Source organism: Alternaria arbusti (genome assembly GCF_024043155.1).
Source record: "Alternaria arbusti strain BMP 1465 chromosome Unknown scaffold_2, whole genome shotgun sequence".
NCBI lineage: Eukaryota > Fungi > Ascomycota > Dothideomycetes > Pleosporales > Pleosporaceae > Alternaria > Alternaria arbusti.
The window spans coordinates 754793-777673 of record NW_026249942.1 but is presented as its reverse complement, the minus strand read 5'-3'; the positions used below and the strand labels follow the sequence as shown (position 1 = coordinate 777673).

General features: G+C 54.2%; 7 protein-coding genes across 7 annotated transcripts; 5 read left to right on the top strand and 2 right to left on the bottom strand.

Moving 5' to 3' along the window:
* Positions 1-1831: 1831 nt before the first annotated feature.
* On the bottom strand, positions 1832-3769 carry J4E86_001818 (uncharacterized protein; the record flags this gene model as incomplete). Its single annotated transcript, XM_051442381.1, has 2 exons — positions 1832-3548; positions 3594-3769. The coding sequence occupies 2 exons, from the start codon at positions 3767-3769 to the stop codon at positions 1832-1834; spliced, it is 1893 nt and encodes a 630-aa protein (XP_051305969.1).
* Positions 3770-4287: 518 nt separating this feature from the next.
* J4E86_001817 (uncharacterized protein) lies at positions 4288-5811 on the top strand (the record flags this gene model as incomplete). Its single annotated transcript, XM_051442380.1, has 1 exon — positions 4288-5811. One exon carries the CDS (start codon positions 4288-4290, stop codon positions 5809-5811), a length of 1524 nt encoding a protein of 507 aa, XP_051305968.1.
* A 467-nt stretch (positions 5812-6278) lies between these two features.
* ALG11 (asparagine-linked glycosylation protein) lies at positions 6279-8024 on the bottom strand (the record flags this gene model as incomplete). Its single annotated transcript, XM_051442379.1, has 3 exons — positions 6279-6475; positions 6532-7658; positions 7714-8024. The coding sequence occupies 3 exons, from the start codon at positions 8022-8024 to the stop codon at positions 6279-6281; spliced, it is 1635 nt and encodes a 544-aa protein (XP_051305967.1).
* A 226-nt stretch (positions 8025-8250) lies between these two features.
* On the top strand, positions 8251-9261 carry J4E86_001815 (uncharacterized protein; the record flags this gene model as incomplete). Its single annotated transcript, XM_051442378.1, has 1 exon — positions 8251-9261. One exon carries the CDS (start codon positions 8251-8253, stop codon positions 9259-9261), a length of 1011 nt encoding a protein of 336 aa, XP_051305966.1.
* Positions 9262-11346: 2085 nt separating this feature from the next.
* Positions 11347-12156, top strand: J4E86_001814 (uncharacterized protein; the record flags this gene model as incomplete). Its single annotated transcript, XM_051442377.1, has 1 exon — positions 11347-12156. One exon carries the CDS (start codon positions 11347-11349, stop codon positions 12154-12156), a length of 810 nt encoding a protein of 269 aa, XP_051305965.1.
* Positions 12157-14868: 2712 nt separating this feature from the next.
* On the top strand, positions 14869-16365 carry J4E86_001813 (uncharacterized protein; the record flags this gene model as incomplete). The annotated part of the gene is made up of 4 exons (XM_051442376.1): positions 14869-14926; positions 14996-15333; positions 15538-15582; positions 15637-16365. The coding sequence occupies 4 exons, from the start codon at positions 14869-14871 to the stop codon at positions 16363-16365; spliced, it is 1170 nt and encodes a 389-aa protein (XP_051305964.1).
* Positions 16366-19239: 2874 nt separating this feature from the next.
* On the top strand, positions 19240-20450 carry J4E86_001812 (uncharacterized protein; the record flags this gene model as incomplete). Its single annotated transcript, XM_051442375.1, has 2 exons — positions 19240-19686; positions 19734-20450. The coding sequence occupies 2 exons, from the start codon at positions 19240-19242 to the stop codon at positions 20448-20450; spliced, it is 1164 nt and encodes a 387-aa protein (XP_051305963.1).
* Between the last annotated feature and the right edge of the window lie 2431 nt (positions 20451-22881).

Genomic DNA, 22881 nt, shown 5'->3' with positions numbered 1-22881 from the left:
TTGACGTATATACCTGTGTATGAATGAGATTGGATGCTTCTGCCTTGTCCTCAATGTATATCTGCTGTTTGCTTGTGCTGGCGATATTGTATCATCTGCTACTTGACGAGTTCTGTGAGATGACGAGGAAGATGAGCGCTCGCCCTACACATGACTGTGTAATGGTTGGACTAAGAAGACCAGGCCATCGATGATGAGATATGGTGTCGGGGTGGCGAGCCCTAGGTCCCAGTTGTCGATGATAACCTGCATCATGTGTCCTGACTTCGAAAGACGCCCCTCTGTTACATCAGTGCACCAATAAACCATGTATTCACGCCACAGGTGAGAGCCGTATTGTGAATTCAGGATTGATTTCTCATTGCATGCAAGGCCGGGTATCCCCCATTGCCCGTAAACACAGTATGAGGAAATACGCCATGCAGAACCATCCCCACCCGACTACAAAGCCCACTCTCTCAGCCTGCTTTTCCTTTTATCTCAGACCCATATCCGTCCTCTTGCTTGATCGTGTGGGGCGGTCGGGTCGAGGTAACATTGTTGTATCGTATCGTCAGGTAATCATCGTCGTCACATGCGCCTTCTACTCCAGCCCTCGAAGCGTACGGTAGAGAGAAAATCTATCGGTGCTGTTGCGATGTGAGTATGCGTGCTTTTGTGCAAATGTGGGTAACAAGGACGTACCTTGACGAAGCCAATGTCGGAGCTCTTCTCGCGGAAGCACTGACGGCAGATGTTGAGGCCGTACTTGCGGATCAGACCAGCGGGGTGGGTGCAGACGCGGCTGTGAGTACTGTGTTAGCCATCGCGTACTGGTATCCTGGCCCGTTGCATCAGGTGCATCCAATCCCTCCCCTCGCGCAGACCAACACGGTGCGCTCGCCCTGGCCCCAGCCGCATATATAATCGGCGCCTCTTCCCCCTCCTCCATCTAGTGTATCGACATTTTGGATTCAAACGTACCACTCGCGGGAGCCCTTGCCGTAAGTCCTAGGGCGCGAATACCAGACCGACTCGTGAGACATGATGTGTGGTTGGAGGGTTTTGGACGGGGGATTGTCGCTTGCTATTTTCTAAGTCAGCTAAATTTGTGCTATTGTGGCGGTTCCTCTGACGGCTGCACAAAAAGGGCTACTGACAGTATTGACTTGTTGTCGGCGGAGTTGAATCGGGCGTGCGTAGGCTTGTCGGGGTCACGATGCTCGACTGTCGAAATCGAATATTGTGTGGGGTGGTCTGTGCTGGCCGCTAACCTTGCCGGCGCCGCCGCGGGGGGCAGCGCCCTCTCAGAACTGATCGCGACGTTTCGCTGTGCCAAGAGATCGCCATAATCCACGGTTTTCTTCCCAAAGATACCGCATGCGGTAGTTTCACTAGTAAAAAGTGGAGTTTGCGAGCTGAGTAGATCTGTGACCGCTAGATGCTGTATCGCCGGAGAGCGGCTACTTGCTTCTGCACGTGCGCTCTTGTGCTCTTTGGGACAGAACTTGGAGTCAAGAGCGTACGATAGGGACTGAAGCACATTTACTTGTGTAATGCACTAAAAACCCCAGGATAAGTTCGGTAACGATATACACATAAAGAACCGAGAAGATACAATGACATTTGCACAGTAGTGTCTCCTTGCACATACCACGTCACAATCAGACTGCAATCCACCGCTACCGCAACATTCATACACAATCATATCGTACAGGTTAGGATATCGACCTCCAAGCGCCGATCGAACGTCTACTCCCGACGGTGATTCAAGTTGACCACCAGCGTGCCACTCCTGCTCCTATTCACTGGTCAGTTTCGGTACGCCATTCGCTGTTGTTGGCTGAGCCACTTACTCTACTTTGTGAAATCTTATCCTTCCGCCATTATCCAAGGTGGTCGGACTGTATGAGTCGGCCTTGAGGGGTGCCCTATGTATAGGAGGAGAAGGCTCCACGCGTTTCTCCTCATCCAGTGACGACGACACTGTTTTGTGATATCTGATCTTTGCCCCGGTTTCAAGGGTCTTCGTCTTGTATTTGCTGGGAAGGGGTGCGCCTTCCTCTAACAAAGTTATTGCTGGGTTGTGGATACGGGGTGGATTTGATCCCTTATCTGTAGCCGGTGTGTCGTTATTTGTAGCCGGTGTGCGCCCTTTTGTGAGACGCTGCTCTTCGGCTGTGAGAAGTTCCATTTCTCGGTCAAGAGCCTCGATCTCTTCTTGCATGACCCTCCGCTTTTCGCGGTTCGCCTGCTGCCTTTTCCATTCATCGCTCTCTTTGCCTTTTCCGGCATTGAGATGAAGAGGTTGATCAAAGGAATCGATGGGTCCGCCGAGCAGCCGGTTGGCTCTGTGCTTCTCCTCCTCTAGCATCGCTGCAAACTTCTTCCTGGTCTCCTCAAAATGTGGTCTATTCCAGTAGTCCTTTCCATAGTTCGCCCGCAAATCGCGATGAAGGTCACCCACAAGGTACAGACTACCTGTCAGGACGATCGGTCCTTCGGGTTCTCGAAGGTATTTTGCTGTACAAAGCGCTCGGAGCGGCCCGCCTTCTTCCACAGCTAGCCCTGTGATAGTGGGCTCGATCGATTTTGCTATGGCGAGGAGTCGTTTTGGATGCATTGGTTTCACCCAAGGCATACCGTCCACCGGACCAAAGGATGTAGTGACGACATTGTCTCCTCGGTGTAGTATGTTTCTCAGGAACTTATGTGCATCTTTCCCATCGGTCATTGCAAGTACCCATGTGATAGGCCATCCCTTGCGTGGCCTTTGAACACCAGGAACCTTCTTCCTTGCCCGCAAATTCCGTCCGACGTGGCCACTCAGCAGTGTGGCAGCGTCGGCGTTATGAGCTCCGTCTACCAGGATAAACTCTCCTTTTTGACCAACTCCAGTCGTGCCATCCGTGCTTGGCACACCAAAGATAGGCGGTACTCGAACCGGCTCTAGTCGTCCTGGGTATGGAATGTTCCTTGCGCCGTGCAAGGTTTGTTGCATCACAAACGGTTTCATCTCTTTGCCGAGACTCTCCATTGCTGCCATCGTAGCCCTCGCTGCGAGGACAATATTTTCTCGTTGATCGGTCGGTTTTGGTGGCCGGTCTTCGTTCGCAAACAGCATCTTCGAAAAACCCGGGGGGTCATATTCCAAACAAGGTCCTGCCCCAATGCTGCGAGCATGTTCCTCAATGACCTCTACGACGTTTCCCTCATTTTTAGGATTGACAAGGTAGGGCACATCCGGCCTGAGGATGCCAGCTTTGTGGAGTGCGATCTCTTCTAGGGTATCACCTAAAAAGCCTTCGTGGTCTCGTGCTATCTTTGCAATGACTGAAACCGCTTGGTTGTTCAATATATTGGTAGCGTCGAGCTTTCCGCCCATGCCCACTTCAACGATGCCGATGTCTATTTTGGCTTCATTGAAGATGTGGAAAGCAGTGGCGGTCAATATTTCGAAATTTGAAGCACTGATGCCATCTCTTATACTCAGGTCCAGGTAGTGCTTCTCGATCTTGCGAAAGAGCGCCTCTTCCACGGGCTTATGGTTGATGCTTATACAGTCCCATCTGGAAAAGTTAGATGAGAACCAGCTCACGTGACAGCGTGCCTACCTGTCTATGAGATGTGGAGATGTGAATTTGCCAATTGTGAGTCGCTTGGAAAGGAGCCTCGAGGCATAGTGGCAAATGGATCCTTTGCCGTTGGTGCCAGCGACATGTATCGATTTCCACGGAAAGTGGACATTCTTCAGAAGCAGACTGATCCGTTCCAAGCCAGGCTGGATCATGACCACGAGACGAGTAGTTTACAGTAGCATAGGCAACTATGGATCCAGGCAGACGCGGAATGTTCTGAAACGATGTACCTGCAGGTTAAGTTGACTCATTGGGGCGAGTGGACCAAAAGCTGCGGACAGGTGCGACCTTGCTGCATTGGGTAACTAAGGCTTGGCGATCGCGGTCGCGCCTGGCGAAGACGATGGGTCGTTTGCTGTGGGAACATCGAACTGCGATACACAGTAAAGCGAAGCTGAGACAAGCTATCCAGAGGTGATAATCTAGACTAAAGACGTTTGCTATATGAATGTTGGGAGACAAGTGCCAGCGCTGTCATCCCGCTTGAAGTTCTGCGCCTCCCCCGGACCCTTCAGCCTCACTGTCCTGGTTAAGGCGGCTGCGACGTGCGCCGCTCTGCCGCCCTAGTTCCTTCTCCGACCCATCCCCATAGCATCATCCGGCGCGTCACCATCAACACAGCACCTCACCCATCTTTTTTTGGAACGAAGCAGATCACACATTTGGCGCCATGGGTATCCCGATCGGATGGAACATTAATCGCGAAGAAGACGCGAAGAAAGACGCACTGAGGGCTGACATTGCCGGCTCACGCTCACCCATCCGCCGCCGCGTCAGACCCAACAGGTCACCGCGCCCTCACAGCGCCCTCGACACGGATTTCCTCATCTCCGGTCCGCATATTGAATGGATTCCTCGCTCGTCGCATCGCGCGCGTCTGGCACCGCCACCCGTCCCCGAAGTGTCGAGGACCGAATACCGCAGCAACGAGCCTTCCAGACACCCACCTACTCTACAACGCGACGAGAGCAGCGTGCGCCGGTCGCGCAATCGCCTAGATGGCTACATGCGCGCGTACGAGACGCGCGCCACACCCGACCATGACCGCCCCCTGCCCGCTTTCACCCCGGGATTTGCGCCAGCGACAGCGTCGCGGACGTCCGAAACGGAGGCACAACGCGATGCGCAAGATCCATTTGCAGCCATGCGCGAATATAGATCATACCGTCGCGCTACCAGACGATCAACGCGTTCTCAGAGCCCCCGTGCTGATCGATCGACGCGAGATGATAGTGCGAATGCGCCTGAGGAGAGCCACGAAACAGGCGAGAACCACGCTGTGGCATTCCCTCCGCTGCGTAGAATGGGTCGCCGCACCATTGCTGACGGACCGCTACCTGCCAGCTCTCTGCGCGAGTCCTGGAGTCCAGCTGGTGCGCTGGATGGCTTAGGCGACCGGAATCGCAGCGTCAGTCCTTTTGAAGATCAGTTGCAATGGGACAGCTTCCTCACCACCGTCGTGGACGACCCCGTCGCACCAAGTGCGGGGTCATCATTCGCATCAGCCGCAGCGGCAGCCTCATTTACAAATTCGCATCCCAGCTCACGAGCAGGAAGTGCCAACTCGGCCGTATCGTCGCAAACCCACCTTACAGTGCCATCACGACGTCCTTCCCCTCCACAAAACGAGCAATTCATGCGGGCATGCGATACCTCGGAGGACGACTCAGCCTCCGACACCGAAGAAGAAGAGATGGACGTACGCGGCAGCATACGCCGTCGTACCGGCACAGAGGCCCGCAGGAATCGCTTGAATATCTCAGACTCGACCGCCCCTCGCCGAAGAATGCGCCCATCGTACTTCTCCAGCGAACCTCCTGCGCGGGATACAGAACGCTACGGACTCCGCGTAATCGACCGATCCCGCGACGCCAGCGAGGTCGTTCACAGCTTCTACAACTCTGGCATCTGGCGGGATGCCGACACGGAAGCGCCGCAGAGACCGCAAATCCCCCAGCTCGACGGACCAGCAGAGGAACCCGTGAGCGCCAACGACTACGAGGGTATGCCTCCACTCATACCCGCGGAATCGCCGCAACCGCCACCACTCGATCAGGAGCTCCGTGATGCGCGGTCGTTGCTGGAGCGTCTCGCGCGCAGGGAAGATGTCAGTGACGACTTTTGGGCATCAGTCGGCTTGACGCGGTCTTTCGCCGACCCTGTTGAGCGCTTCCAGGAACTCGAGCGATTCTGATCTGGCTTGATTATTTGCATTCTTGGTTTGGCTTGGCTGGTCCCGCCACTTTGATTCTTCCTCTTCTGCTGCTATCATGCTGTTTGCGCTGTATTCATTCACCGATTGGCTTTTAGCCGCTTAATGCTCGTTTTACGAAAAGCTATGCTAGTAAGGATGACGACCTGTTTGGATCGGTCGGATCGAACTTGCGTTAAGGACTCCTGGATAGGGATGTTTACATCCACTTGAATATCTTTACGTAGCTATAACCCCCTAAAGAAGGGACAGAATACAAAAAAGCTCAGCCAGCACATGTGCAAATCACTCATCACTTCTACCCGCGTACTCCGTGACATACAGATAGCAAGAAGTTGAATTCATATCGGATGCTAGACTCCTAAGTGGTATGCAACCGCCCCAACGCTCACGTGTGGTATCGAAAATTCCCAGTATAACGCCATGCTCCCAGTCTTGTGAATCGCTCCTTATTTTGCTGTGCGCTCGATTTGCAGGGCAACGAGCTTCTCCGTGTTCTTCAGCCACCTCTCGGCGAATACTTGATCGGTAAAGCGCTCCGCTGACCGGCGAGCCCGCTGTCGCATGTCCAGTGTGTCTTCGGGGGAAAGTGTGAGGGCTTTGCGGAAGCCGTCGGCGTATTGCTCTGCGGTTGTGGCATGGAAGCCTGGTGAAAGGTTAGTAGTGTTCTGGATATGGTATTACGAGGTGCTTTCGACTTACCGGTAGGTTTTCCGTCGACCTCAATCACGATATCCAGCTTGGGTCCACCGGAGTTGTTGACTACAGAGATCATGCCAGCGGCTTGGTATTCCACCACTCCGATTCCGAAATGCTCGTTCCACATGGCGTTCACTCCCACACTGGCTTTGCGCATCCACTCTAGCATCTGCGGCCACGGCGCATCGCAAATAAACTCGACGCTGTCCTTGATGTGCAGCTCGTGTGCTAGAAGCCTCAGTTCGTAGACGCGCTTTGCATCGTCGTGCGAGTTCCGTACTGAACCTATCAGAACAAGCTTCGGGGTATCGTTGGGGTACGCTGGGAGGTCGGGTTTGGAGTGCAGGAAGGATGCAAAGGCCTCGAGGATCAGTCGGTGGTTCTTTTCTGGTCGGAACTGCGCGATGTAGAGCAGGTAAGGGCCACGGTCCTTCTCGCTAGACTCGGAGACTGGAACGGCCTCTATGACTTCTTCGACTGCGACGGGCGGGAAGACGACGTCGATGTCGATTGCCTTGCTTCGTTTGATACGGTATGGTTCCCAGAGAGACTTGATGTGGCTTTGCGTCCATGTAGAGTTGGTCATTACCACGTCAATGGTGCTGCCGACTTTGCTGTATAATTTCGCAAAGAGTTGCCAGTACTTTTTCTTTGCCACGCCTCGGTATCCTGCGCCAGATCCTGCATTGATGCCTTGGCCCCCAACCTGCAGCGAGTCTAGCATGTCGGTGGAAATGGTCGGATAATGTACGTATGCGCCGGTCGGTACGGTCGGGAAGAGGAAGGACGAGAGGCCGAGGGCGAAGGCGTAACCCATGGTGTCGATAAATATGTCGGGCACGAGAAGACTGAAGGCATCATAGGCGAGAATGAGAGAGCCGAGAGATTGGCCCAGTAGCGTGAATCGCGGCCATCTGCTCGCGAGTACCCAGTCGCGGGTTGTGAGGTAGAGGAAGTGGACGGTCGGGGGATATAGCTGGATGTTGAAGCGGTCTTTGACACGCTTCAATATGGCGGCTTTGTCGACGTCGTGGTCGCCCGTGTAGACTATGCAAGTAGCTTTTGGCCAGCGCTTCTGGTTTGCTCGGATCGCAGCCCAAAGGACTCGTTCGCCGCCGCCTCCTGCATTGCTACACGAACAGCCTGTCAGCGACAACTCTTAGTCCAAGAGCATGCTATCCATACCAGAAAGGGTGGAAGAAGCCCACTATGCCGTCCCATTCGCTATTCGCCGGTCCATCCTTCACTGCACTGCCAGGAGGTGTATTCCCGACCTGTTCCCAGTCATCGTCCTCTTTCTTCTTGTTCTTTTGCTGCGCCTCGAATGTCTTGGTCTCGCTTGCTACCCTAGCCAGTAGTAACTCTCGTCGTGTACGGGAGGATCGTCGGAGATGTTGTCCCACTATTTCCGCAGCGAAGCGCAGGGTCTTGGGAAGAAAGACGGCAGCCAAGAGTGCGGGTAGCAGTAGCGAGAGGAAGATGGGTAAGAGACCCATCGTGGAACAGCGCCGGGCGGGGACACAGTAGGGAGAGACAGACAGCAAAGACTCATTCAGCCATGGGCAAATGTTTGGGCAAAGCGACAGCTGTTCAGGTGGGATGACATCGGTTCGTTCCTGGCGCCGGCCCGAGAGCGTGGGACCCTGACGCGCTAGTGGGAGCCTCTTCCTCTCGGGAATCGGACATTTTGATATCCAGCTGCAACACCAAAACTACAGCAAGATGCTGTCGTCGCGCCTCCTGCGGCAGCCAGCATGCCAACTGCTTCCGAGGACCTCCACCACATCTAGATCTTCAATATGTCGACCATCGGCTCGCGCCTTCCACGCTTCGGCCCCGCGACAGGATCCCCTCGTCGATGCCATCCTGTACCTTCCCCACGAGCTGATGTCGCTCGTCCACACCGCCGTACCATGGTATGCCGCCATACCAATCACCGCCTTCATCACCCGCGGTCTTCTTGTTACGACATTCGGGACTCGGTCGCGCGCTCTTATGGCCCGATACATTGGTCTCCAACCGCTCCGAGAAGCACTTGCTTACAAGAAACGTGACGAGGTATTGAAGCGCGGCGGTTTCAGAACAATAAAACAGGGCATAGTAACTGCGAGTAAAGAGATAAAGGAAGTCACGTCGGCGATTGATAAGAGATGGAACGTCAGCTTGAGTGGCCAAATCATGTGGACGGTTGGGCAACTACCTATATTCATCGCCATGGCCGAGGTCATACGGCAGAAATGCGGCGCTCATGATGGTCTGGTAGGCATGGTCATCGCAGCCGTCAAAGGCGAAGGCACAACGATGACGAACGAGCTTGGGGAAACCGTTGCGCGTGTAACACCTTCTGCATATTTTGAGCCTTCGCTGGCAACAGAGGGGGTACTCTGGTTCCAGGATCTACTTGTTCCAGATCCTACAGGTGCCCTCCCATTCATTGCATCAGCCATCATGTTCGCAAACATCTACACCTCGAAGAATAGTGTCGAAAGCACTAAAAATCGGAGGTGGCCCGGTATACTTCGAAGGACTTTACTCTGGGTGGCTCTATTGATCGGCCCCATGTGTCAGCATCTACCTGCCGCACTGATGCTGTACTGGTCGTCGAGTACAGCCTCTGTCATGCTGTGGAATCTCTGGCTGGACAGAAAGTACCCAGCGCCACGAGGATTCACAGCGTGTAAGAGGCCGCTTATCATGCCACCACCACCTGTTCCGAAAGGGCGGAAAGTGTGAGGTCTCGCAAATGTTCTACACTGCCATGAGCCTTGGATTACCATCGGAACACTTCACTGCCACAGGTGAATCTTAAGAGAGCATCTGGGTGAGGGGACAGACGGCGCAGGGAATGTCTGAACTAGTAGCTCACAATGGAGCCACTCGCATCTGGTTGCCTCGTCTCTTTCAGTTTGTGTTGGAGGCTGTGGTCACAACCAGCAGGTCCGGGTATACGGTTTCCCACCACAGATGCTCGCAATATCCTCTATAGGGCCTAGACTGCCTGTAGGTCCCGGTCTTTAGCCGGCAGTTTACTGCCTCTGGGGAATGGAAGGCCAACATGATAGTTGCAGAGATGGAAGAACACAACTTCTCCTACCTAACCCGGAGACACGACAGAAAACAAACCAACCGATCTTTGAACGCCAGAACAAACACCTCGCCTGCATCTGAACAATTGTCAAACTCCGGTTCCTACTCAACAACAAATTCGCCAGTCTTGGTCTCGGCATTTGCGTGAGTTCATTTGATGCGATTACGATATTGAGCAAACCGACATACTGGGGTATGGCTGTACGCTAGATTGAGGGTTTTTGCGTATAGTAATCACCTAAAACTCTGCGACCACCCTAAGTGGGGGATGGCTTATGTACAGAAAAGTTTGTGGTTTTCCATGATTCGAATCAGACAGTCCACAGCAAGGCGCCGTGTCGTATCTGTTTGTCACGCCGTAACGAAATCCTGCAGATTCTTTGGGAGTACATTGTTTCAACTAAAAGCTAAGATATTAAGCTTTGCGCAGTTATGAATTCTGCAGTGCAAATGATCAAGGGGGTGTTCAGCTAACTGCTCTTCAACTTCTCGAAAGTGCGCTAGCGAATTAGTATGACCTGGCACAGGGGCCAAGGATCTAAGACATACCTGCTCACACCAAGACGAGCTGAGGTCGTAAAACCCTTAAAGCATCCATCGCATGATGCGCTAGCGGATAAGTGATAGGAATGTAAGGGCGTTGGTGATGCACCTGTACCTGTTGGTCGTGACTTGGGGTTCAGGTGTTTCGAGATGACATGATGTTCACCGTAGAACATAATAACGGCATCACTGCTGCAGATGTTCAGAAGTGGTCGAGAGGACCAACATACGCCCCCTCCCGAGCGTCTGCTGTTCTGGAATTCGCTGCCAGTTTGATCTCGATCTGAATCGAGCCACGTGAACGTCCTCCAGGGTTACTAACCGGAACATACCGAGCCCGCTCGTTGCCAAGTCGCATGCCCATGGTAAGCGAAGTGGAAGCTGCTGGAAGGACAAAGCAGACGGCGATGACCATATGCTGAATAGATCCAGGTGCTGAGGGAAGTATTACCGCATGTCACCGCCTGGAATTGATTGGGTATAGTGCTTCAGCTCGCTGGCTGTGATTCGATGTGGGAGGGTTGTCCGGCTAGAATTTCTTCCCCGCGTCGAGCTTCGCAGAGCACCTGCATCGACGTCACGGCACTCTGCAACATGGGAACGACAGCTGCGTCTCACACCGTGAGGAGGCGGGCATCGCGTACTACAACTGTAGTAGATAGACCATTCTAGACTCGCAACCCTGGCGCAGATCGTATGATAAAACTGGGCGCTGCGAGATTACCAGCAGTTTGGCCATTCAAGTGGCGGTTATCATGGCTGCAAGAAGGCCATGAAAAAAGTCTTGTCACCAGGGTTTGGTTGGAGCTGAGGTTTTGGTGCGACAAGTGGTCCAGTGGGTTGCTTCTCCGCCGTCTTCGCTGCGCGCCCGAGCTCGGAATCTTCTAGGCGCAGCGCAATCAAGCCTACCGCAGTCTCTGAGAGCTGGCAAAAGCCGGTGTGCTGCCTGTTGATCGTTCGATATTCTGCTTCAACCCGATCACCGGCACCATCACTAGCCAGGATACCAAGGGAGGGCTGATGACAGAGTGACGACAGGACGAATAGCCCTTGAATATATACTGCCATGAGACTTCGCCGAACCTAAGTGACTAGGAATAAACGCCTTCCCACACAACTCCGCGGCAGCTAGACACCAAGATGGACTTCTCTAACCTGCCTGCCTTCCCTGTGGCCGCGAATAACCCAATGTACTCTCCCAACAGCGATGCCTTCCCATCACCAGACGAAATCGACGCTTACCTCACGGAGTCATATCCCGCACTTTCCGACTATGGTTTCAATACCTACGACAGCAGGAGCGGCCAGTGCTTCAACCGATCCATCACGCCAGGGGCTCGAGATGTCAACTGGAGTGCACCGGTACCCAACAGCTACGTCAGCACACCATCACTTGTCAGTGCAACGAGCGCAGGCGGTGAGGCTCCTCTGAACGCATGGCCGAATTACAGCTCAACGCCCTTGAGCTGCCCAGCCGATTTCCAACACACCTACACTGCAACCGACTTCCCCAACGGCTATCCGTCCAACCCCTCTCCCTTACCGACGCCGCCCACTGGCCACGGCAGCCCAATACCCCTATCGCCCACCGCACTCCACAGCATCTCTCCCGAGGACACCTCACTCAAGCCGCCTGCTCCACGCAAACGAGGCCGACCTCGCATCCACCGCCCCGCCTCTGAGCCCTCCGCGACTACTACCGCCAAAATCGCCCGGACGCAATGCATGCCCCACACCGAAGTCGAGCGCAAGTACCGCGAAAAGCTCAATGCAGAGCTAGAGCGACTACGTCGGGCTGTGCCCATGTTACCGCAGAATGATGCCACAGATACGGGCGCAGTGAAGCCTAGTAAGAGCATGGTGCTGGCAGTGGCCATCGACTACATTAAAGAGTTGGAGCGGCAACGAGATGCAGCCGTCGAAGAGGTAGAGCGACTAGGAGGCAAGATGAGGTTTGGAAGGGCGGGGGTTAGGAAAAGGGAGGATGGGGATGCTTGAGCGGTGGCGTGATACTTTTGTAGTAACGCCGAGTGGTCATAACGGCGTCATGACAGGCACTGGGGATCGCACGATGGGCGACCATGACTCTCAAAGGTCGACTTTGCCTTCTCACGTCTTTCTTCGAATTACGGTCTTCGCATACGAGCTCAGTCTCGTACTTTGGGTATACATAATGTTTGGAGTTCACGGTATTTTACAATGTGTGGAGGGAGGGTTGCAGAGCGTGGCTGGTACACGCTGCATGGTACACAATATCTTGGGCACGATGCAGCGGAATTGCGTACCGCTACTTAACATTCGGATACACGATTAGATACCCAGGTTATTGTTAGTTTAGGGGTGTTGCGCTCTTATCGCGCAGGGTTGCGGGTAGACGGCAGTGATACACTGCCAGAAGACAATTCAATGTAATATATACTTCAGCTGTTTATTCTCCAGCTGCAACCATGTATGCTCATGAGTGCAAAGAGACGGATTCGGACGGCAGGCACTCGATCGTATGTTACTCTAATCACAAGCCGTAGAGTCTACGTAGTGTTGGGCGATAGAGACTGCTAGCATGCAGTGTATGTTCTCTGTCGCAGCATCAATCGTAACTGTAAAGCAAAGAGAGTCAGTCCGCTGTAACTGATGGAATCACAACCTCTGTCTACTAGTTTTAGCTGAAGCACGTTACAGAAGTCGAGAATGCCGTCGCCTGGATGTCTACTTTTAGCCATCATCGCACTTCCCACGACCCTGGAGTTGATCGCCCATGATAGGATGTATCACGCACAGTCTCTTCAACAGGTTACTTACTTGCGCTGATACAAAGATACACGAGTTCCGCTATTCTGGAGGAGGAATGTCGCAACACGTGATATTAGTACGTTCGTTAAGAGGTATCTAGCGTATCTTTGTCACGACGACTACTGTATTCCACACCACATATGCCTTGAGAACTCATCGTGTTCTGCTAGATACCAGAAGAAAGACCGTGCTCTGATCGTACTTGCCGTGAGACGAGCATGTCTTCTGGTATTCACACGCCACGAAACACTAAAACTTCCAGTGCGATGAGTAAGTGTTTGAGGGAAAACACGTTGGCTACAACCTTGAGAGAGACTAACGATAACACGGCTGACCGATCAGTCACCATGCACATAAGCAAAGATGACACATACATCTCCTCCGCCTCATCCCGCTTCACCTATTCCTCCCTGCGCCAGTACGTGTACCAATCGGTCTCCTTCCCTAAAAGCCTACAAGATCCCTTCCAACATACATCAAGCAGATCACCCACCCCAAGACACGCATGCCCAGAATAATACCTCCGAAATCTCACATCATTTTATAGTGCATGTAGACAGCGGCTCACACAGCCATCTGATGTCGTATCCGTATAGCACTCTCCGGTCTCAACAACAAGACCCAACACGGACGGCTCACCTCGTTGCAGGGAAGCCGTTTGTGGGAACGTAAAATACAGTGCAGCAAAGGGGTTTTTGTTGGGATAGCTATACAAGGCAATCAAACGAGGATACTCCGCGATAGATGAAGAGCTGAAGCTAGCTTCATACAGCTGGGGTGCACAGATCACAGTCCCACGCTTCCATGGCCGACAGGAGGGAAATGGTAAAGCGGCGCATCATCTTCCACACCGTCGCAAACGAACGGGGGTCGTGGAGAGAATACCATGGGAAGTGGAGTGAGATGTTCGTCAAATCGTGGGGAATATGTGTTTGATGTACAAAAGTGTTGGATGGAGAAATGAGTGTATTAATTCATCTAACATGAGATGGAAGCTGCCTATAAGCAGCAGTGTTCTTGCTACATACAAAGGAGTGTGATAGCAAGCATAACAAGCAAGCTGATTGTACATGAGATGAAAGCTGATGGAAACCAACAAAACGTGGACGATCGTGCTGGCGGAAGGTAAGCGGATGGATCTACACACGGGTTCCGTTCGTTCCAGCCCCTCTTCCCCCATCGATCCTCTCCCTCCCCGCGTACTTCCACTCCACCAATTCCACCAAACCGTTTACGGAGACAGGACCCTAGCGCGATATTGCGAAGCCACTTGCACCGACCTTGGGCGTTTTCACGCGGGCACCAGTCATTCCATTCTCACACCACTCGACTGTCTGCACGCGTATCGATGGCGCTGGAGATAGCCGAGCGAGACGAGGCGGGGAATTTGGTGGCGCAGTATGTTACTTCTGCCGAAGGCAAGAGGGTTGATGTGATTGTACGTTGTATCCACGTCTCGTCTTACTTCGATATGGGTTATTTGGTTTACTTACCTTTAACATCTCGGTGTCTGTACTGCGAGTCTGACTTCAGAGACGCGTTGGTGTACTATGTGTTTACGGTCACTGACATAACATCTCCACCGATTTAGTATCCCACAGAAGCAAAGAGCTATGCGCAATGCCTTCTTGACGTTTTTCTGCCAGCGGGATATCCGCAGAGTGTGACGGACGATTATATCCATTATCAGATCTATGTATGTTTTACTGAGACCCTTCCTCTTGTGATGCACAATGGTTTGGGTTGGAATATCAGGAACAAAAGAAAGCTGATGAACATATGTTGATATAGGACTCGCTTCAAGCATTTTCGTCTTCAATTGCGGGGATGTTGGCTTCGAGAGCTGTCCTGGAAGGTATGTTTCCATGTGCGGCATGGAGTATACTCAGCGTGTTTCCCCCGTCCTTGGGTAAACCAGAGATGCTGCGTTGTCAACAAGGCTCTCAAGAGAAAGGACTGTACATCACAAGCACCAAACGTGGAGACACTCCATCACGATGACACCCAACAGCAAATATCACCACCACCCATCTGACCACCCACCCAGGCGTCGGCGTCGGCGACTCAAACGCATCCCCCACTTCCGCACTCCTCCTCTCCGTACTCCAAGAGTCTACCGGCCGTATCGCTACGATCCTCTTCGCGCACCGTCTCGGCACAGCCCTCGAGCCTGAATGTAAAATGTACCGACTAGCCGCCGATGTCTTCAACGACACAGCCATGGTGCTCGACTGCTTATCACCCGCCTTCCCCAAACCCATCCGCGTGGCTGTGCTGAGCTTCTCGAGCTGTCTGAGGGCCTTATGTGGGGTTTGTGCAGGAAGTGCGAAAGCGAGTTTGAGTGCGCATTTTGCGAAGAAGGGGAATTTGGGGGAGGTGAACGCTGTGAGTTTGCTGTTTTCTTTTCTTCTTCACTATGAAACAGCGAGCAGAAAAGCATTCGGATGTCTACAAGCACGTGTCTTACAATGGCTATTAAGACCATGTGCTATCATGCCCAATACACAGATCTGCATAGATGGCTTACGACTTATGCTGTGGGGCACAGTGTAGGTTGGGTACACATGACCGTTACTGACTAATGCTTAGAAAGACTCGAGCCAAGAGACAGTGATCTCTCTAATGGGTATGCTTGTAAGTACCGCCGAGCTTACACACTGCTGATGTGATGACTAATACGCCGGCTAGGCAGGCAGCCTGGTAGTATCCTACATCACCTCACCCTTTGCGACATGGAGCACACTCATCTTCCTGCTAGGAATACATTTAGCAACCAACTATGCCGCTGTGAGGGCCGTCAGCATCGCATCACTCAACAGACAGCGCGCCAACATCCTGTTCAGCAACATGTTCCAGCACGGCGTTGTGCTGAGTCCGACCGAAGTGTCTAAGCGCGAGCGCATCTTCCACAGAGGTGACGTATTACGCTGGTCCGACGACGAAGTGCTCGGCCAGTGTAAGATTGGCGTATCTCTCCAGGATATGCTAGGCCAAACTGGGCAAAAAAATAGGCAAACGGGCTCGCTCGCTCTGCGGACTATACAAATCTCCGAACTACTAACCGTCTTCGCTGGCGAGGCATACATCATGTGTCCCGCTGCATCCGCATCTTATATCTCCATTGCACTGAAAGCAGAGTGTGGACCGACGGATCATCTCAAAGCATGGGCTCACGCACTGTTGTTTGCGAAGAGGGCCCGAGATGGGAATGGGCACTCGGGTGATCAGCCCAATGAAGCACTACCTCCGGCCAAGGATCGCCTGAAGGCTGAGTTGAGGCAGACGTTGGAGGACGTCCGGGCGACGTTTGGAAAATATGGGGACGAGATGAGGGGGAAGGGATGGGATCTAGATGTCGCTGCGCTGGAGACGCAAGCCGGGACACGGTTGCAGATGGACATCCAGAAAGTGGGATGACGAGGTAGCATGGACCTCAACTGCCTTGTCAAGAGCCGTGAAACGAACGACGTGAAAAACACCAAGGAAATACCTAGACGGGCGTCTTGTTGGGGAGACAGGTAACCCGATCGAAGCACTCGCGTGTTGCAGGCTGTCGTGGGATCCAGGGCAAACGTAACCAACGTCGCTGGGTAACGACGTCAGCCGATTGACTCATCGGCAACGGCATAGGATCGGCACCAGCATGTACGGCTGGCCCTATGTTTGAAGCAGTTTGATAACCACCAGCATGTCTTTTACCTCTTTCCTTTTTCTGCTCACACGATGTGCCAGCGCAGACGCATCAGTGCATCGCTCAAACAGTGGTTACGGTCCACATCGGTCCGGTTTCATGTACACCTGGCGTCTCTTCGGCGGGCGGTCGCCGGTTCCGAAGCAATCAATGCTTGAGTCCAAGCTCAACACCACAATGTGGAGTGTGGACAGGCAATGCTGTGCAAAGAACGGAAACTAAGGCTAAATGCCATGAATCTCGTGATTGCTCGAATGCATGACACAGGGCCAAAATGGCCTTGGTAGTGAGGATTTCTTCAACTCAACGTCGGGAAGCTGGTACCGAGGGCGTGGTCGTTGGGGCTCTAACAAGCAAAAAGGCGCACATTATGGACGCCACCATGCAAGGAGAGGACATGTCGTTCCGACTTGACTGAGGCTCGAACAACAGAGACTCCGCCAAGGTCAGCGTGTAGTTTCAGCGATCGCGGTGCTCCGACGGAGCGTGGGATGCGGCTAAAAAACGAAACCCCACGAAGCGGTGAAGCGGGTGAATCACGACTACGCGAACAAAAAATGGCCCACTGGCTGCGTCATGCTATGTTCCTGAGGCTCCGAGCTTTTTTTGTTGGCGGCTCAAAATTTTCGGTGCGGAATGAATTTGGGTGCGCGTCGGCGCGAGCTGAGTCGTTAGCCGGCTACTGGCGGTGCTGCAACGACACAGCAGTCCTTCTAGAAGCGCCACATTTGCATCTTCACGAAGCACGGCAGGGTCGGCGCTTGGAGAAAGCCCGAAGGCGCCCTCAACAGGTGGCAGCGCTACATCGAATAGGTGAGCGATTTCCGAGGTGAAGGCTTCGAGGGTCGAGTGTTACAGGCGTTTCGCTGGACATGCAGGAGGTTGACGGAGATCCTGGATCGACGCGCAGGGCGTGTGTGGACGCACTAGGCAGGTTCGGGTAAATTTCTAGAAGGATGAAATCGTTCTAGAAGATTTCTTCGGTTGCACGGTGAAAGAAAGTGCGATGGGACAGGGATTGGGGGTAGGTGGCCTGATGGTAGCGCTGGTGGAACGTCAGCATTCCCTCGTTTGAGAGAGCGAGACGCTGGCGGGATAGCAGGGCAGGATTGTATAGCCGGGTGGATAGAGCAGCGGGCACAAAAGAAAGATGGCATACTGCATATACTACAGGTGAGTACAGTCGCACGGTGTGGGAGTGTTTGCTAGAGAAGGGTGCTAGAAGGCTAGAGAGGCGCCGGCGCATCCCAAGTGGAGGGCGGTTGGCTGAGGGCGGGTTTGCGTCAGTAATGGGCGAGATTGGGGAGCACTTGGAGGACGAGTCTGACCCCAGGCGTAGGGCGAGGGCCAAGCGTGTGGCCGTGCGGCTGGCGTGGTGTAAGACATCAGGAGCGTGATTGGCGAGGACGACTTGATCAAGTACCGTTGCGCGTGCACATCACGCGGCAGCAGGTGACACTGGGCATGGTGTAGTTCAATGTGGGCTGTACATGCTGTGACAAAGCAAGCAAGAGACATGGGCGGGCGTGCGATCGATCTACTTTCCTTTGTTGTGTAGGCAGAGTCATAGGGTGGATTAGTGGGCTCCGCCGTCGTTTGCGGCGTGCTGGGAGGTGCTCAGGCTGCGCATTCCACGTCCCTGGGACCTCCACTGTGCACTCGATTGCCATCCGTCTCGCAACTCGTACGGACTGGTAAGGAAAGGCGACGGAAACTGGAGAAGGGTGCTCTTTATCGTCTAAAAGGGCCGTTTGGGGGCAGGCTACGCCCAGTCGGCTGCTAGAGAGGGCTGCGGCGACGCACAAGGCTGGGGGGCCAAGGTAATCTATGCACGCAGCTAGTGCCGGGCGTCGCAACCAGACGGGCATGGCTGGTGAGATAGAGAGCGACCGTGCTGGCTGTCTGCGGTGCGACCTCCCACGCCCTCGGAAAGCGACGCGTCGTTCGTCGGCGGCGCTGATGTCGCAGTGTGCAGTGTCGCAGTCTGTCACAGCAGGCGGCCAGGTCGGGCAGGGCAGCGCGCCCATCAGCACCCATCGGCGTGGCAAGACTGAGCAGCAGGGGGCGGTTTCGGCCAGGATGATGATGCGGGCGTGCGTCTTCCAGAAGACATGGGCGGCCAATGCCCAGGTAGCGCGTGCCGCCGCTTTTACGGCAGCGAGCCCTCAGCTATGGGCCCTCGATCCTTCGTGATGGCCAAACCGCTGGTGGGCCCTGGCGTGTGCGTCCTGACTGAGCTTTCCGCCCAAGCATTGACCCAAGACTCCCTGACTCTCCACTGCCGCTTGCTCAAAACCACGCTGAGCCGCACCTGTCCATAGCCTGCTGTCCATAGCCACGTCCTGACGCACATCGGTCTCACACACGCCTACCCACACCAACGTATATACAGTCCCCGCCTACCACTCCCACCCACCCCCCGATGCTGCCGCCGCCGGAGCGATAACTTCCCACCACCGCCCAAGACACTAGGTTCGCCCGAACCTCGTGCCGCCAACGCCAAGCTGGCGCAACAACTGCAACTCTGTTCCTGTGAAGGCTTCGACGAGCAGAGCAGGAAGGACGCCCGCCGTGTTTACAAGCAGTTCTGGCGCAGCGTCATGGTCACACGCAAATCCGGAAGCCACGCCCTGTCCATCCGCACCGACTCGACCGCCTCGTCCTCGCCCACGCCCTCGCTGGCCGACTTTGATGCCCGCGACGTCAAGATGGCCCTGTCCGACTGCCAGCCCACCCCGCTGACCGTCTCGATACCCAAGAACATCCCCAGCCCGCAATGCCGGAAACCAAACCTGCAGGAGATCCTCAGCAACACCGCCCCGCCGCCCTACACCCTCACCTCCTTCATGGCCTTCCTGTCCCAGAACCACTGCCTCGAGAACCTCGAATTCACCATGGACGCCTCCCGCTACCGCAAGCACTACTCCAAGATGGTCAACCGCCATCCCGGGAGCCCCATCTCGCCATTGTCCGAAGAGTGCGGCTACGTGCTGATGCTCTGGCGTCGCCTCATTGATGCCTACATCCGCGAGTCCGGCCCACGAGAAGTACGTTCCTTCAATCCTGTCTACCCAACCTCCACTAACAGCCGCAGGTCAACCTTCCCGCCGAAGTCCGCGACACTCTACTAAGCCTTTCCGACTCATACGTCCCACCCCACCCATCGGCATTAGACAGTGCCGTGGCCAAGATCAACGAGCTCATGGAGGAGAGCGTACTGGTCTCGTTCCTCAACTCTGTCAGCCCACAGAGCGCTCACCCCGCCAGCCACGAGAGCTACGCCGGTAGCAACATCTCGCGCTCATCGACCCGCAGCTACGAGGAGCGGAGTATGCTCTCCCGCTCGTCACAGCCGCCCGTGCCTGCCCACCAACGAGCATCGGCACCGTCGTCACTGACGTCTGGCTTCATGGCCTCGAGACCCTTCTCACACTCTCGATTCCACTCGCAGCCCACCTCTTCCGGTCAAGCACACACCCGTGTTACATCTGGCTACACTAGTGGCAGCGATGCATTGACCGATGACTCTGGCAGCGCCAGCAGCCCGTCGGGCATGAGCGATCCACTTACACCGCCTGGCACACCGCCCATGAGCGATTATCCCATGGCCGACTTTCATCAAGCCTACTACGACACTGGCTCGAATAGCGGCACACCCAGCCCCCGCAACAGCCGAGGAGAGCACAATGGCCTCGCCAGCGCTACCCGGGATAGCTGGAAGCGAGTAAGCAGCAAGCTCTGGCCCAAGAAGAAGAGCGGCGGCCAGCTCCGAGACGACGAACCAGGCGTTGTCGAAGGTGGTCTGTTCTAAGCTACCCACTCACCTCTTACATTCTTCACCATCACACCGACATTCCGTCATTCAAAAGCGACACGATTACGAAGATGCAATCAGAGCGATTTGCATCACCTTGACCTTGCATACTGGGTTGCATAAACACCGGCGTAACTGATTTCCCACCCCGAGTCCACGGGCATGCGAAGGCGCAACTGGCTCACACGACCCGGCGAGGTTGTTTTCGGCATTTCCACTTCCTTCTCAACTTCAAACTACTAGACATTTTGCGAAACGGCGTTGCGAAACTTGGCGGCCACACTTCCTATATCCACTTGTAGTGGCTAGGCCCAGGCGTTACATTTGACGTTTCCATCTATCAAGAGCATATCACGAATGACCTACTGGGCGGACGGTTTTGAATATTTTCTCTGTATCATTACGGCTACTTTTCACTTTGCCCCGTAGCGGGCGTGCTTCGGATTTGTTTCCGAGGCGCATTGACTGTTCATAGGCATGGATGGGGTTCGGATTGGAGTAGATACCAAAGCGCATGAAGCGCTAGAATCACGACTGTTTACCATTGTTGGTCAACAACACACAAAAACTGTTTCAATGCCGTTCCCTTGCTGTGACGTTCTTACTCAATCAGGCAATGTCGGATACAGGTTGTCTACGCCATCGCAGCGGTACCTCCGACTCCCTTTCTGTACCAACATATCGGAACTCCACTGCCTACACATCAACAAATCGCATCTTACACAGCGCCCACCAACCTGATGCCTTGCATCGGAGCTCGTTCGTCCGGGACAGCATGTAGATCTTCTCGCGCGCATAGGCTACGCAAGGAATCGCCGAACGCAAAGCAAAGGGATATCCTCAATCAATCCCTTTCGCCGTATAACCGGGACGCCCATCGGTGGTCATATGGGACACACCGATAATAGCAGTCTCCTTTCCACTCCTTGAACACCGACTCCGCGGTATCCCTTGGATCCTTTCCGCCCCTACTTCTCTCCGCTGGGCTGGAGACGGTCGCCGAGGACCCGGGCGAATGAGCTGCTGGATTGGGAAAGCCCTTCTTTCCATCGTGTACTTTCAGCTACGCCATTGATGTGCTACCCATGGCCACGGGTTGGGTAAGGGATGCGGTGCCCGAGGTGCCCGGTGCGAGGGCAATCGCCGAAGGAAGATGCGTGACGTGTGAAGCGTAGACCAATGTGTTGGGTGGTGAACTTGAAGTTGGGGTGGAAGGATGAGTAGGCGGAGACTTTGTCATGGCAGTTGTCCCATCACGGGGTGGCGTCTTAGGCCACGTGCTGTGAGTCGGTCGATAGTTGCCACATTTCAGGCGTGCACGATACTATTCAGATGGCTATTGCTATTTTCTCACACGCCTCTCCCCTTCCTATTCGGATCCGAACCACACACCATACGAGCACACCAACCAAGGCGTTACGATAGGCCGCCTCCGCGGATCTCTTTCTCACATCATCCCAATGAACCCAAACTCTATCCCTATATCACATACATGAGCACACCGATCAGCCTCGCGCTCCAGCTCAACCACGCAGCACCAACGACGTGTAACCGAGCGCGCCAGCCCGCTCGCCGACCCCAAACTTCAGGAACATGGCACATTACCAATCCCATGCTCGCGGAATCCGCCCTTCCAGTCCAGAACGCCGTTCACATGTCGTTGCCAAGCCCGAAGTCCTCCTTTCCTGCAACTGTGCCGCACACCAAAGGATGCGAGAGCGAGTAATGTTGGTGGTGGCGGCGTAAGGGAAAGTGTACATCACAAACGCTATGCACAATTCCTGGTTCCTCCCTCGTGCACGAACGTTTGGTTTTGTTCTATTCTCTTTTTAGGTGGGCCCTTGAGCGAGGCAGCACGTGGAGTTGGCGTGCATTTGCATTGCCGCGAACGTGGTTTCGGGACCCCGTTGTGCTGGGGTGGATGAGGTAATCGCTCTCCTGGGACGACGATGTGATGTCTAAGGGGAGTTACATTGCTGAACGTATACGGTATACGGTAAGCATCTACAAATCTCCCATATACTGTGCCCGGGCCAGGTATTATCTACGGCATCAGCGATATCCGTATTGTGCTATACCATGGCTTCCTTGATATTGTTGTCGTTCAGCGCTTACGGCGGCTCGAGGTACCATGCGGGTAAACTCGTTTCAAAGATGGGACGTTGAATCGATGTTCAGGCGTGACATGTTTCACTTGGATACTGGTGGAAGATATGACTCGACGACCTCTGGGATGCCTTGTCTTGTTGAAAGGTGTTGTTCGTGGAGGTATTTGATATTGTGATGGCTTGTGCTGAAGCACGACCTCAACTTCAGGACCTTGACGCTTGGGGCGGAAGATCTCGACAGCGCAGAGTCATGGAGCTTTTCGCGTTGCTGATCAAATGTACAAGCTAGCGACGTCGCTCCGTGTATGTATATCCGAATT